General features: G+C 46.6%; 1 protein-coding gene across 1 annotated transcript in view; it reads right to left on the bottom strand.

Annotated features, from left to right (window-relative positions):
* The window catches only part of obe (activating signal cointegrator 1 complex subunit obelus), a 565,443-nt gene that overhangs the window by 88,177 nt on the left and 460,704 nt on the right, over positions 1–16,562 (bottom strand). Inside the window, exon 39 of the mRNA XM_069330748.1 lies at positions 3,997–4,128. Within this exon, the coding sequence (XP_069186849.1) occupies positions 3,997–4,128 (132 nt within the window). The remainder of the gene's footprint in view (positions 1–3,996; positions 4,129–16,562) is intronic.

Here is a 16,562-nt window from a genome sequence, read left to right as displayed (position 1 = left end):
TTGACACTACTGAGTATGGATCACAGTGTAAAAGGGCATGAGCCAATGAATTTTACCCTTTGAAGGTACAAGGGCCTGTGCCAATACCTTCACCATCTTTAATCCATTTCCAAATTTTACTCTTCCACCTTCGGGGAAGTGCCCCCTCACCCTATGCAAGTTGGAAAGAAGAGTAATGATGATTACAATAAATGTTTCTAAACAAGTTCTAGTGTCTCTGTCTGAGGCTTCAGCTATCATACTCACATTATTTTAATATTTACAAAAGTATAATGTATCATTTCTGGGGCAACCATGAGCAGTAACCAGCATCTTGCCCCCTTCATATACATGAGAGTGGCAGCGGCACCATTTCATAAGCTCTAGCGCAGTCTTTCACTTCTGGCCTGCTCATGTGCTGCTTGACCCTGCTTGGTGTTGAGACTGTGCTCTCACCTTTCTCTCTCTTTCTTCCTCTTAATTTATATACAGTCTCCTTTGGTCCAGGATTCTTATTTTAATTTTTTTATTGTCGGTCTTGGCTTCCAGTTGTAGGGTCGGGGAGCTTCAAGCTCTTCTCTGGAGGTTGGGTTTTAGTTCTTTTGGTCTTTGGTGGGCATTTTGTTTATTTGCAGTCAAATCCTTTTCTGATGAAGAATGAGTCAGGTGGCTTCCAGGGGGTCCTTTGATACTTGGTAGGTTAAGCCGGGGGTTCATCACGTGCTGTCACTGGAAGCAGCTCTCCAGTGCTATCTTTGTGCCACTGTTTCTGTCTCAGTGGATGCTTTGTGAGTTGATCCTGTTTCTATGGTCCCCCTGTTTCAAGGCTCATGTTTCTCAGGTTATCCGCAGTGTCATCAAGTCTAGCCAGTTTGCGGTCTACCCTTGTGCCCTTGGTGTTCATAAATACCCTCCTTCCTGCGGCTATTTTTGGCAAAATGTACTGGGTTGATATTCGGTGTGGAGATTCTGGTGGCCCATTACTTGGTTAATGTTCCCTGGCCTCATCACCCTTGTATTTAGATTGGCTGCCTCTTTTTGTGTTGACTGCTTGCGGTTCTGCCATCTCCCTCATGAGTTTGTGTTTTCTTCTCTGTGGATAGTTAACTTCAAGGACTCACAAGGGTCTCCTCCCAGAAAACCAGTGTTGAATGTAATGAAACGCCAATTTCTGGGCAAACCCTGGAGACTCCCTGATTCCACCCTCCTCCTCCCTTCCAAGGCGTCAATTTGGGGTTGTTCTGTGTGCATCTGCTTTGGAACCGAGGGCATGAGAGCAGAGGTGGACAGCAACTCTGCTCCCCTCCCACCTCAAACGAGTGGGAGGGCTGGGGCGAACAAGCGCAAGTTGTTTCAAGAACTTTTCGATCATTTGTTTACATGGTTGGGGGAAGTTTGTTCAGCGGGTTTGAGGCTTCAGTCACTTTGAAGCCAGCAGTGGTCTCCACTGGTTTGCTGGCCTTCTGGGTGCCTTTCCCGGTGAGGTGGCGGAGTGTCACCTGCTTCTTGCCCTGCTGTGAGTGAAGCCAGGTTCTGGCTCTGGTCTCAGGTAAGCCCAACTCATCTCCACAGCCAATGAGATCTAGTAATAAGGGTCAATCTTGAAGAGATAACCTCAGGGAGCCACTGGGGCTTGCCCAGTGTTATGGTATCGCCACTTTCATTGGGGGTATGGAATGGTGATTTCGGCACCATCTATGGGTCGGCACCTCAGTTTCCCTGATATTGGACGCTACGTAGACAACACCATCTATTGGCGGTGGCATGACAGCGACAAATGACTCTGGGTTCCTGCCCTAGTTTGAAGGAGAGGTGGATGTGGATGACCTCTGGTGGGTGGCGTAGCACGATTAGCGCCATCTGTTGAGCTACAGAGCATAATGTCAACTCCAAGGTGAATGAGTGATACCTCATAGTTTCCCTAGTGTACCGTCCATCTAATTAATGATGTTTTATGTCCACAGAAGTGACATGTGGAGGTGATTGTACTGAGCATGGGAGTTTACCTTGGGCACTCCATGTACTCTCAGCTTGGTCCTGGAAGAAGACTAAGTAAGCCGCCGCCGATCTGAGCAGTGTGTTAGCTGCTAATATACGCAGTGTTGGTATAGGTCGGCGAACCCGGGATTGGCTTGGGAGAGTAGCGGACGACAGTGAGGTGCCTATCGTGAAGTGCTGCTAGCAAGCTGCTAGAGGCTATTGATGAGGGAATAGCTACCACTGTGTGAGTTCGTTTGAGACTCCTGTCAGTGTGTTGCTGAAGTCCTCTGCCAGTGAGTAGCTGCAGAGCAAAGGTGGGTGTAGGCACCTTGTGAGGCTGTGTCAGTGGACTGGCCCAAGTAAAAGGTCAACTCGCCAGTGTTTGTCAGTACACGTGGACAAGGTACTGGACGGTGGAAACACTGGAGTTGGTGAACACTGCAGACGCGGTAGTGTCCTACGTGAAAGTGACACTCTTGTACATTAGTGCAGTTGTAATCTATTTAACACTATCAGTCATTTTGGACCGGACTCTCGTCCACTATTTTTCTCCTGAGTCCTAACTTTGAACCGGACTTGCGTCCACTACAAAAATATTTGTATAAAATTCATTTTTTATCCAATCGGCCTCGGGATAGTATCAAAATAAGCACCTTTAGAATGCGCACAATTTGATACCAAAATGAAAGATGTAACATGAAACTTGATGTCCGAACACTTATATGATTATAAATAGGTTTTTGGTCAAAATTTTAAAATATTAGTTACAATTCTATTTATTGTGCTATTATGTTGGGACTAGTTTTAAAATGTGCGCCTTTACGTCGCAAACAATTTGATACCAAAATGAAAGACATAACACGAAAATTGATGTAATCAAAGGGAACGAGTATACACATTAGGTTGCAGTATACAAATTGGTGCTCGTTCACGGGTAACTTTAGGCTTTTCTGCGGGGAGGCACTCCAGGCTTTTGTACATTATATTCATACACATCTGTAGGGAATTTAACTGCGAACACAATGATACCAAAACGAGCGACGTAGCACGAGAATTAAGGTGAGAAAAATGGAACGAGTATGCACATTTTACTTATTTTGTGCGCTCACGGGTAACTTTTGCCAACTTTAGGCTTTGCTGTTGGGAATCACGCCAGGCTTTTGGACATTATATTTATACACACCTGTAGGGAATTTAATTGCGAACACAATGATACCAAAACGAACGATGTAGCACCAGAATTAAGGAGAGAAAACAGAAATGAGTATACACATTTAGGCGTCGCCACACGCTCCCCCGCACCATTGGGGCCATGACGTCAAAGTCTGCGGTGCGCTCGTGGGGTGCGCGATAGTGTTAATCTAATTTATATATATTTTTAATGGTGAAGGTAAATATATTGGTGATGGGAATTGTGTGTTGTTTATCCCCCTTATTCTTTATTGCACCATATCACCAGTTCTTGAAAGCATACTACCGACTTGGGGTCGGATACACTAAAAGAGGTTCATCCATCCAGAACCCGGTTACTGGTCCTAAGTGGCTGTAACACCCAGAAATCAGTATTTCATTACATTCAACGTTGTTTTTTTGCAAGCCACACATGCATAGAATTTTGTTAAGTCATTTTATACAAACACATAACATATTGCATCTTTATCAATACTGTACCATTTGGGTCTGATCCTGTAAAGTCTTGTTTCTTAATTAACTTACAAATTACTCATACAGTAATAACTTTGCTAAGTGCTATCAGCATGCAGTACCTAAATTTGTTTATCTTCAAACCAGATTTTATCAATACCATTTTTTCAATAAGCAGTAATCTCATTCTCTGTCATTTTATATAATAGCTTACATTTAAATAAGGTAAAACACATAACAAGCATGAGATTAATGTATTTTAGCAAGAAGTTTAATGTAAATATTAGTACAGTAAGTATTTTTGGGAAAGTAATTAACTTATTGTACAATGAAACCATTCAAAATGTGTACAATATATTTCATAATTAAATAGTACAAAGGACTAATACTCACAGAATCAATTTCAATACAGTAAGCACTTTGAAGGGAAGCCAACGCTCGGTCAATAATACGGGACAAGTATGGGTTGACGGCACTTTCTGGCTTTTCTTCCTCATCGAGTTCAAGTTCATAGTATGAAGGATTCTGTAAACATATAATTAGATCAGCAGATACATTTTAAAAGGAAGTATTCACAGATAAATTTTGTCAAGTTCTCCTTAGTGCTGAAGTAACCACATCACTCTCAAGGTGGTTATAACACCATATACTCCAGGCATGGAAGAGTGCAGCACCACTAGGCCTACAGGGGTGCTCAATCACTCTCCACTAACAATACTGGCCTTTAACACTAAATTATATCAATCAATCAAGCACTATCTTTTCCTGTATGACAAAAACTTACCTAGCTGTGCTTGTGGGGGAGGGGGTTAACCTTTTGGGTCCTGCCTCTCAACTAACAATCAACTAGTAATTACCTAATTGTAGTTAAAGGATGAGAGCTACGCTCGTGGTGTCCCGTCTTCCCAGCACTCTTTGTCATATAACGCTTTGAAATTACTGACGGTTTTGGCCTCCACCACCTTCTCACCTAACTTGTTCCAATCGTCTACCACTCTTTCTGGATGGAGCCCCATTGGCTCCCCAAAGCTATCCCAGGCTAATATGCTAATGACAGATTTTGGCATCAGTCATGTGTATGGAGTTCTTAGGCCTATCGGGGACCACGGCCAGAACCGGGCCCCCTCAGAGAGGCAAGGGGAGCAATGGCCTATAGAAGCATTGGAAGCATTCTATTTCTGCCAACGACAGGATCAGGCACCCAGAAAGGTAAGCGCCACAAAACAGACCCTTATTCTGGTTAAAATTACAACTAAAAGCCGAACAAGTGGATAGAACTCCCCAAACTAAAACGAGCAAACTAGTATGACGTCGCCCGTTGTCACGCCGCTGACAACAGCGTGAAGCAAACCTTGCTCCAGTTTCATGAGGTAGCAATATGGTCCTTGTCCTCTATTTCCTTTGATACCTCTAGCAGACGACACTTCATCTGACACAGAACCTGAAGCGGCTCCTAGTACCAGTCGTCGTCGTCCTCTTAGGAAAGAATCATGTATTTTGGATTCAGAACATCGTCTCAATAACAAATTGACCCATGCCATCGTCAAACTCACAAAACGTCGAAGGTGTCATGTTTGCCTCAAGTCTGGAATAAGAATGGACGCTAAGTAGCAGTGCAAGACATGTGGAGTTATACTGTGTCCGACACCCTGCTACACAAAATACCACTGTAAGAGGGTATTTTGGGTGGAAAAAAAAATAACGCCTATGCACACATTCACTCCACCTACAAAACATCTGTTGAGCAAATTCAAGAACGTTTCCTGAAGCAGGTGCAGTGGATCACAAAATGCTCAACTTACTGTTCTTCCATCATCATTCCGTAGGTAAGTACTAACACTTTGTATAAGTTTTTATAAATATATTACTGATTTATACTTTGTTATTGGTATTGCTTATATATATTGCAGTTGTTATTGCTTATATTTGTCTTTCTATTTAGAGCATTTCATTGCAAATAATTTGATACCACAATGAACAATGTTGCACAAAAACTTCTGTTAACAAACAGTATGTGTTTGTCTGGTGTACTGGGTGTAGCGGGTGTGATAAAGAGTGTGCTCTATCGGGTGTGATAATGAGTGTGCTCTAGCGGGTGTGATAATGAGTGTGCTCTAGTGGGTGTGATAATGAGTGTGCTCTAGCGGGTGTGATAATGAGTGTGCTCTAGTGGGTGTGATAATGAGTGTGCTCTAGCGGGTGTGATAATGAGTGTGCTCTAGCGGGTGTGATAATGAGTGTGCTCTAGCGGGTGTGATAATGAGTGTGCTCTAGTGGGTGTGATAATGAGTGTGCTCTAGCGGGTAAAGCTTCGGCGACTTTAAGGCTCGTTGCGGGTGAGACGAGCCCATGTTGTCTAATTTATATGCTATGTCTGTGTAGGAAATTTTATTGCGATCACAGTGATACAAAAAACCAGCGTTGAATGTAATGAAACGCCATTTTCTGGGTGAGCCCCGGAGGCTCCCTGGAGCTTATCGGGCTAATGTATGTTATGTTAGACCGGGACATTAGCTAAGGAGTTCAGACCTACCAGGGACCAGCGCCAGAACCTGGCCCCTTCAGAGAGGTTTCAGGGAGCAATGGCCCTGGAAAACCCCATATGGTTGGGGGTTTTCCTTATCTGCCATCGACCGGGGTTAGGCACCCAGAAAGTTAGGCATAACAAAACAAACCCCACATGGTAAGAAACTACAACAAAAACCGAACAGAGAGGTAGAAAACTCCCTACAATCCCAAGGAAACAAGCAAACAAGCAAACATCACACTTTACTGCCGCGCCGATCGTCCGCGCAGCCCTCCCCACCCCGGGAGGGGGAGGGGGGAGCCCCAGACCTACCGCGCCGGCTGCCAAGCTCCAGTTCGGAAGCTAAGCTTCAACCAACGCGAAAAAACCGCCGACCGGTGGGAGGGAGGGTTTCCAGGGAGCCTCCGGGGCTCACCCAGAAAATGGCATTTCATTACATTCAACGCTGGTTTTCTGTGGGGAGCCCCTACGGCTCCCTGGAGCTTCATACCCAAAGAGAAGGAAAAGAAAGGGCTAACCCGGGAGGCGGCCGCCACAAACTCTGCAACGCAAAGCCAAGACAACCGGTCGCAAACCTGCGACCCAAGGCAACAAGAACGCCCAAGAACAGACGCACATATAGATGGGCGGCCAAAAACCTGTGCGACCCACAAATCCCTGCGCCCGAAATGAGCCCGAGACGTCACCAACACAGCAGCAAAAGCTGCAAACGTCTGAACAGCACGGGCGCAAAGACAGACCGCAGGAAGAAGGAAAACACTGCGGACGACCTGGGAGACCCGAGCCCTGAAAACAGGGAACGAAGGAACCGGATCAACCACAGCGCATCCCCAGGCACGGTACGCCGGCAACAGCAAAAAGCACAACCGGACAACACAGGACGCACCCCCCGGCCAAACCAAACAAGTACCAATACCCCAAGAACCCCTCCGGAAAGCAGCCGTCTCGACCGTCGCCAGGACAGAGAAAGGCTGCACACCAATAAAGCTACCACCAGTACCAAAGATGAGGAAACTGAAACCGAAGGGGCTACCACAAACTGAGGGGAAGATAAGAAGGCACCCTGAACAAGGACCAGGATGGCTCAGGCAACTCATGAGCAGGCCGGAGGGGAAACAAAACGCGAGGAAACGTAATAAACGTTATACTGTCTCCAAGACGAAGCTCGCAGGTGGGACACCGTCAACAATGCCACCTGAGCACCATAGAGATGGTGATACCTGCATCAAAATACCAGACGCGAAGAGCCAAAGAGAAGGCCGAACCAGTCACGGACAGGACCGATTCGGCCTGCTGAAAGTGGCGAAGCCTCAGGAAAAACGCCCCGGGTACGGACACCTATCAAGCAGCGTCTGAAAAGAAGGCCGGGCCGGCCACCATGGAAACATAAGGACTGTTCTCGTGGGAATGGGCTGCAACCGAGCCAGAACCCGAAGCAACAGCTGGACCGGGAGAAGAGGTGCAGGTACCCCCCACCTCGACCAGGCCTGCCGAAAGCCTCCACCGTGAAGTCCTCGCAGGTGGGAAGGGCGCCACAAAACGGGCGACGCCTAGACCACGCCGACCCGAAGACGTCCATGGCCAGGAGTCCATAAGCCCAACAGAGCCAACAAAACGAATCGGCGACGACTGGCCAACCCACGAAGAGGAATGAACCGAGACAGCTGTCCACCAGGACGCAGGACACACCCCGGACACGAACCACACGGTTAACCAAACCCCCTGTGGTTCCGGCAAGAACCACCAGAGAACAGTCCAAACAGAGCTGAATGGTAGAGTACCTAGTGACCCAAACCCTCCGAAGCGCAAACCAGACAGCCATGAACACCTGAACCGGGCTGTGAGCCCGACGGACAGACAGACTCCATCAACCACGGCCGACCTGGTGAGCACTGGTCACAAAGCCCCAGCCGAGAGACGACCCGTCCGTGAACACATCGAGCGAAGGCTCGGGGAGGTGCCAAGGCATGGAACCCCGAAAACCCCAAAGAGGAAGCTGGTGATGCAGCACCAACACCAGATCCCCAGAGGAACCCAAGGAATGCAAGAGGCGGAAGGGGAGTCTCCGTAGGAACCAACCGACGCCGTAGCCAAACCCGACTCCGCGGGCAGACAAGCACGCCGAAGTGCAAACTCCCGCACAACCGCCCAAGCAACCGCTGAGCAACCCGGGACCCCCTCCTGAACAGCCAAAGGCGGGACCACAGCCGCAGTAACACTTCTGGAGGGAAGACAATGAGGGGCCCAAGAGCCTGAAACAAGGCCCAGGTCCGAACCCGGGACGGAAACAGATGGAAAAACCTCCAGATCACCAGGAAACCAAACCCAGCGATCTGGAAAGAACCATCCCCTGGCGAGCAGACAAGCGAACTGACTGGGAGCCCACTCCAGCCAGTCGTCGAGGTAGGCCAGACACCGAATCTCAGACGCAGACAGGGCACTAAGATCCGGTAAAGATGCAAAGAGTATACAAAGTGCCCTTTACAAAATAGGGAAGGCAATAAACAGCAAACCTGAAGCCCCACCACCAAAGCATTATATGACAATCATATTAAGACATATTATGACATATGACAATCATTATATGACAATATGACAATTATAATCAAAGCATTGTATGACAAAGAGTGCTGGGAAGACGGGACACCACAAGAGTAGCTCACATCCTGTAACAACACGTAGGGAATTACACATAGGTAATTACCAACCGTGCTAGCCCCAGAAAAACTGGAGAGGAACGTGCCAAGAAGTGACCTGGAGGTCCAGGGCCACCATCCAAGCACCCGGCCCTAACAGAATCCGAACAGGAGACAACAGTCCTCCGAGGAGGGCAGAGGATCCAGGGCGCAGACTGAAGTAGTCCAGAAGAACTGCAGACGGGAAAAGCTCATGACTGCAAAGAGCAGACGGGAAGCCCAGAAGGATGGGGCGGATCGACCACGCCCCACGCACCCACGAAGAGGAAATGACGAAGCGCAGGGGAAGAAGCCCACCCCGCCAGCTCTGAACCCCCTCCAAAGGGGAGAAGCCGTCCTCCGACGCCAGCAGAGGCCGGAAGACAACCCAAAGCGCCCACCAACAGCGGGACCAAGCGAGAGGCAACAGAGCAAGCTGCTCCCCCAGCGCCCAGTCAACAGAGAAGGGAACAGAACCCCATCCGAAAGAAAAAGAACACTACAGAAGTCATGAGGAGAGACTACGGGAATGAAACCACACTTCGCTGGAAGATGAAGTGAGGGGAGACCTGATCACCACATTCAAGATACCCAAGGGAATCGACAGGGCTGATAAGGACAGGCTATGTAACACAAGGGGCACACGCACTAGGGGACACAGGTGGAAACCAAGTACCAAAAAAAGCCACAGATAGAATCAATTTTTTTTTTTTTTTTTTTTTTTTTATAGTGTCAGAATGGGAACGGGAAAGCACTAGGAAGTAATGTGGCGACTCCTCACACAAGTAACGAGGCTGACCCCCATACAATGTCACATGTAGACATGACAGAGCCCAAGAGGCCCAGGAACCGATACACCTGAGAATGTAGGCACACCAACAGATGATGGTTTCAAAGGATTCTCACCACAAGATATAAGGAAAGGAGGTGTTCTTGGCAGGTTAGAGATAATTGAGGATATGCAAAAGAAGTATGAAGAAAAAGTGCTTAAATTGGAAGAGGACAATGGAGCTCTTTGGAGTGAGCTTTGCACTCTAAAAGGGAGTATGCTTCAACAAGGTAAGATTATTACTGCATTAACAGACAAGGTAACAAATCAGGAAGAGCAAATCAAGGAACTAGTGAAAGAAAATGAGGCATGGAAAGTGAAGTGTGGTGACTTTGAAGAAATAAACAAGAAAATAGACTCATATGGTGAACAACTCCAAGCAAGCCTAAGGGCTAACATAGAGTTAGGTAAGGATCTCCAACTGCAAACTGCACTGACAACTCACATAGAGGAGGTGAATAAAGAACTAGAAAAGTATAAAGAAGAAATAAAAGCGACATATGCTGAAGTTGTAAAAGAGAAAGAGACTATCAAAGAAGTGTGTTCGGAAGTCAAAACCAGAAATGACCAACAAGAAGCAGAAATTAGGCAAGCAATTAGGAAAGAACTGGTTACCAACAGTAAACTGGTACAAAACACTGCAGATAGAACTAAGTCCATAATCATTTTTGGATGTTTAGAGAAAGAAATTTCATCTAGGGTGGACCGAGCGGCAGAAGAGATGAAAATCATAGAGAAAATAGTAGGTTTAGGAGAAGGCTCAAAGGAAAATGTCAGTGATTTTAGAAGAATAGGAAAATATGAGAAAGAAAAGAACCGCCCCTTAAGGGTGACGTTTAATGGAGTGAAAAACATGATGGAAGTGCTAAGAAATGCCAGGAAATTGCAGAGTGATGAGGTTGGCAAATTATGGTCAATAAGACGAGACCTCTCCAAGGAAGACAGAGCAAAGCTGAAAATGAACCTAATTGAGGCAAAACGTCTAAATGGGGATAGAAATGAAGAAGACAGAAATTATTTTTTTTACAAAGTGACAGGGACTGGAAAGCTTGTGAAATGGTACATAAAAACAAAGCAACAAGATCAGTAGTGGAAGGGGGAGTAAAGAGCAAAGGAAAAGGGAACATGTTCCTGAAAATTGTATATACCAACATAGATGGAGTGAGGTCAAAAAACAAAAAGAGTTGCAAGATATAATCCAGCTTAGGGTCCCAGATATTGTTGCATTATCAGAGACGAAACTTGAAGGAAATATAATAAATGAAGTCATATTCCCAAGAGGCTACTCAGTTTGGAGACGTGACAGGAAAACTAGGAAGGGAGGAGGAGTGGCTGTACTGGTGAAAAAACACCTGAAGGTAAAAGAGTTAATATTTGAAAACCCTCGAGATATTGACATATTGGCATTGCAGGTCTGGAATCAGGATGATAAGCTGATAATTGTAAATACCTACAGCCCACCAGCAAGCAACACATGGACAAAGGAAGAACTGGATGACAAACGAGAGGGCCTCATAATGGTCATGAGAGATATTATTGTACAAGCAGATAAAGATAAATCACGGCTGTTGATACTGGGGGACTTCAACTTTAGAGCAATAGACTGGGAGGCCTATGAAGCAAGAACGGAGGACTTTTGGACATGCAGATTTGTGAACCTCATTCTGGAGACATTCTTGTATCAACACATAAAGCAAGCCACAAGAATGAGGGAAGGAGATATACCGTCAGTACTGGATCTAGTATTCACCAGGAAAGAAGAAGAGATTTTTGACATCCAGTACCTTCCTCCCTTGGGAAAGAGTGATCACGTCCTGTTAGACATTAAATATGCTTTAAGATATCATCTAGAAGACAATGGGGACATTGAAACAGTTGATAAACTCGATTTAAGGAGAGGCAACTATGGGGAACTTCAAAATTTTTTTAATGAGTGTAATTGGACAGAATTGTTGCTAGGCAGGGAAGTAAATGAAATGTATGCCAAATTTTTAAAACTATACGAGGAAGGCACACAAACATTCATACCAAAACAGAGATGCAGGGCCAGAAAACAGGATTGGTTCGACAGAAATTGTGAGAGGGCAAGAGACCAAAAGACACAAAAATGGAATCAGTATAGGAAGAGGCCAAACCCCCAAACATACCAGCGATACAAAGATGCGAGAAACAACTATACAGCAGTAAGGAGAGAGGCAGAAAGAAATTTTGAAAAAGGGATAGCAGATAAATGTAAAACAGAACCGGGCCTATTCTACAAATTCATAAACAACAAATTGCAGGTAAAGGATAATATCCAGAGGTTGAAAATGGGAAACAGATTCACAGAAAATGAAAAGGAAATGTGTGAAACATTAAATGAAAAGTTCCAAAGTGTGTTTGTACAAAATGAAATCTTCAGAGAACCAGACACAATAAGAATTCCAGAGAACAACATAGAGCGGATAGAGGTGTCTAGAGATGAAGTGGAAAATATGCTAAAGGAGCTCGGGAAGAACAAAGCAGCTGGCCCAGATGGTGTTTCACCATGGGTTCTGAGAGAATGTGCATCTGAGCTCAGCATTCCACTTCACCTGATCTTTCAGGCATCCCTGTGTACAAGAATCGTAGCAGACGTGTGGAAACAGGCTAACATAGTTCCAATCTACAAAAGTGGCAGCAGGGAAGACCCCCTCAACTATAGACCTGTATCATTGACAAGTGTAATAGTGAAAGTATTGGAAAAGCTAATCAAAACTAAATGGGTAGAACACCTGGAGAGAAATGATATAATATCAGACAGACAGTATGGTTTTCGATCTGGAAGATCCTGTGTATCAAATTTACTCAGTTTCTATGATCGAGCCACAGAGATATTACAGGAAAGAGATGGTTGGGTTGACTGCATCTATCTGGACCTAAAAAAGGCTTTCGACAGAGTTCCACATAAGAGGTTGTTCTGGAAACTGGAAAATATTGGAGGGGTGACAGGTAAGCTTCTAACATGGATGATAAATTTTCTGACTGATAGAAAAATGAGGGCAGTAATCAGAGGCAATGTATCGGAATGGAGAAATGTCACAAGTGGAGTACCACAGGGTTCAGTTCTTGCACCAGTGATGTTTATTGTCTACATAAACGATCTACCAGTTGGTATACAGAATTATATGAACATGTTTGCTGATGATGCTAAGATAATAGGAAGGATAAGAAATTTAGATGATTGTCATGCCCTTCAAGAAGACCTGGACAAAATAAGTATATGGAGCACCACTTGGCAAACGGAATTTAATGTAAATAAATGTCATGTTATGGAATGTGGAATAGGAGAACATAGACCCCACACAACCTATATATTATGTGAGAAATCTTTAAAGAATTCTGATAAAGAAAGAGATCTAGGAGTGGTTCTAGATAGAAAACTATCACCTGAGGACCACATAAAGAATATTGTGCAAGGAGCCTATGCTATGCTTTCTAACTTCAGAATTGCATTTAAATACATGGATGGCGATATACTAAAGAAATTGTTCATGACTTTTGTTAGGCCAAAACTAGAATATGCAGCTGGTGTGTGGTGCCCATATCTTAAGAAGCACATCAACAAACTGGAAAAGGTGCAAAGACATGCTACTAAGTGGCTCCCAGAACTGAAGGGCAAGAGCTACGAGGAGAGGTTAGAAGCATTAAATATGCCAAAACTAGAAGACAGAAGAAAAAGAGGTGATATGATTACTACGTACAAAATAGTAACAGGAATTGATAAAATCGACAGGGAAGACTTCCTGAGACCTGGAACTTCAAGAACAAGAGGTCATAGATTTAAACTAGCTAAACACAGATGCCGAAGAAATATAAGAAAATTCATCTTCGCAAATAGAGTGGTAGACGGTTGGAACAAGTTAAGTGAGAAGGTGGTGGAGGCCAAGACCGTCAGTAGTTTCAAAGCGTTATATGACAAAGAGTGCTGGGAAGACGGGACACCACGAGCGTAGCTCTCATCCTGTAACTACACTTAGGTAATTACACAGGTAATTACCTGTTGATGGACGGTTGAGAGGCAGGACCAAGGAGCCAGAGCTCAACCCCCACAAGCACAACTAGGTGAAGACATATATTGTAAAAGCACAAGCCGCCGACTAGTGGCAGAGAGCACTACGCCGGCCAGGCAAAGAAGGCACAAAACTGCATCAAAAGGCCCACCTCGACAGCAAAACCACAAAGTCCCAGCACAACCACAACATGTGCCAAGACCCAAAAAGCTCAGCCTGCAAGCCAGGAAGACCCCGGAACCCCAAAAGGCAGAACCGGGGCACACGAGGAAACAAAGTCCCCTGAACCCACAAAAGGGGGCCCAAGAGGAAGAAACCTCCAGAACGAAACCAAGGAACCCAAAGGAACCCAAAATCGAACCAGGGGGAGCCCAAACCACCACATTTGCCGGCGGAGAACACCACTGAAAGGCAAAGCACAGACCCCAGCAGAACGCCCTGGGAAAACGGTCCCAACAGACCGAAAACCGAGGGGCAACGTGTGGGAGCAAGCATACCAGCCAGGGGCACTGAGCCTAAACCCATAGGCTCAGACCCAAAATCAACACCCAAACGTTCCCAGAGGAACAGGCAACGGCAAGAAAACACCAGAAAAACAAAGAAACGACAACAGGAGAACAAAAACCCTGAAAAATTTTTGAAAACTCACCAGAGACGCTCGCTCGCATACCCAGACGCATGTAAACAAACCGCAACGCCGCCCTGGTGGCCACGCCGTGAAACCGGCAGACGAAAATGGCCGCCAGCAGGGGCTGTGACTGACGCTAAATACACAAAAACACGCCAGCAAATGTGGGAAGCTAGCAGACTGGAAGGGCGAAAAACGCCGCCCAACAGCAGAAAAACCCCTGAAGGGGCAAAACCGCCCCAGAACTGCTAGCAGGCAACCCCCGCAGCCCCGGGAACCAACAACAGAGGCCCCGGGGCAGAGCCGTTCTCCAAGCCCTCCGCCCTTAAAGAAAAGCAAGAGTCCATGGGAAAGGCAACAAGAAAGGGCCGCTGGTAAGACCCAGAAGCCTTGGCAGGAGGCACAGGCTCAAACCTCCGTCCCCAACCCGAACAGGGCAGCCCCCGAAAACCGCCCGAGTCTCTGCCGCAACTAAACCCCGCCCCAACCCCGAAACCCGCAGATGGTCCGGAGCCGGGAACATGGAGAGAAAGGGGCGAGCAGCACCTAACCAAACGGGGCGGCCACGGGGCATTCGAGTGGGAAACCAACCTAGCATGTTGTTGTTGTTGTGTTGATTTAGGGGCGACGACGATCGTGGGATCGGATGCGCCCCGGCTGCCCGATACCGGGAAATAGCGGAGGGATGGGGTCCCTATAATCTCTTCAGGCCATAGACCCTACAATCTCCTCAGGCTACAAATTTTAAGTCTCTTCAGGCATGACGGATGAAGCGGAAGGTATGGCGAAGGATGTCATGACGAACGTCTTCATCTCTCGCACCTGCCCCGTCAAGGAGAACGGAACTGTGAGGCGGGGAATATTCAGCCTACGAACAGCACTCTGTAGTCTGACGCGAACGCTATGAAATCGAGGGCAGTGAAGAAGAAGGTGCTCCACTGTATCCTCCTGGGTCGGACACCACTAGCAATATGGGGAATCTACCAGCCGTAGACGATGGAGATGTGCGGCCAGGCAAGTGTGCCCAATCCGGAGACGAGTGATAGCAGTCTCGAGGAGTCGAGAATGATGACGAGTCCATGGACGCGGGGTGGAATCAAAATTGCATAGAAATTGCGTCTTCTTAAAAGGGAGCGGGCATTCCAAAACACCACAGTATTCTCAGGATGGGGCGCCATTATCCCTGAAATACAACAGCTAACTTTTTGACCACCAGTGCACAGACGTCTCCAAAGGGGGAACCACTAGAAAAAGCCATAAAACCCTCATACAAAGTAAGTAAAATGTGTGGTATCAATGACTTCCAGTCCAGAGGATGTTGATCTATGCTTCTCTCTGCCTGACGGAAGCGGTGGTCGGCTCGCGAACTCTCTTGACGGCGTCTGCGACTGGTGGGAGCCTCACTCTGGGCCTCATGTTCCCCTGGTGTCACAATCCCTTGGGAAAGTGCCTGGGGGACCAGAGGATCATCAGGACTGTCTGTTGGGGCAGTACCTCCTGATCGATGGGTGTGTCGACGACGTCGGTGTTGGCTTCTTTGAGGAGAGGCAGGAAGGTGACGAGTGCTAGGCTCCGGCCGAGACTGAGCGTCCATGTCTGTATCCGTGGATGAGTTTCCGTCAGTGTCAAGGCTGCCCAGGAGGGAAAATCGATTAGCAACCTGGGTGTATGAGGCATGTGACTGGGACAGGCAAGAGCGTCTGCTAGTTCCTACTTGTGAAGAGACCCGACTAGGGGGAACCTGGAGGCGAGAAGCGATAGGCTGATTGAGGGTGCGCAACTTCTGGAACAGCTCATGTCGAGGTGTCCCCGCTGTTTTATGATCGATGTCCAACTGGAGGGCCTCATGTAACGACCGCTTACCCTGTCGTAATCGCCGCGGCCTCTATTGTAATAACCCAATGTTCCCCAGTATTAATCCTGTTATCTTGTGATCTCTCATAATCGTACTATACGCTCTCTATTGTAATTCTCCGTCTTTCTTCACTCAATACCCCAGCTTAACACTGTTACAGTCCAGCATGACCCCTCACTGGACTGCCACGTATGTAAGAGGAATATTAAATGAGGAAGATACACCAAGGACAAGGGTTATTAGTAAAAAAAAAACAATAACAAAATACATTTACACTGCCACCACCTTCCTGACCAACCATACCTGAATGTGTCAATCACCGATCCCCCAGGAAGGCAAGGAATCAGTAACCATGGGACTCCGGGTAATATGAATTTCAGTAATAAATTTTGGAAAATTAGTTTGTGTAATTTA

Source organism: Procambarus clarkii, chromosome 24 (assembly GCF_040958095.1).
Source record: "Procambarus clarkii isolate CNS0578487 chromosome 24, FALCON_Pclarkii_2.0, whole genome shotgun sequence".
NCBI lineage: Eukaryota > Metazoa > Arthropoda > Malacostraca > Decapoda > Cambaridae > Procambarus > Procambarus clarkii.
The sequence above is the reverse complement of the archived record's forward strand: the minus strand, read 5'-3'. Positions and strand labels throughout refer to the sequence as shown.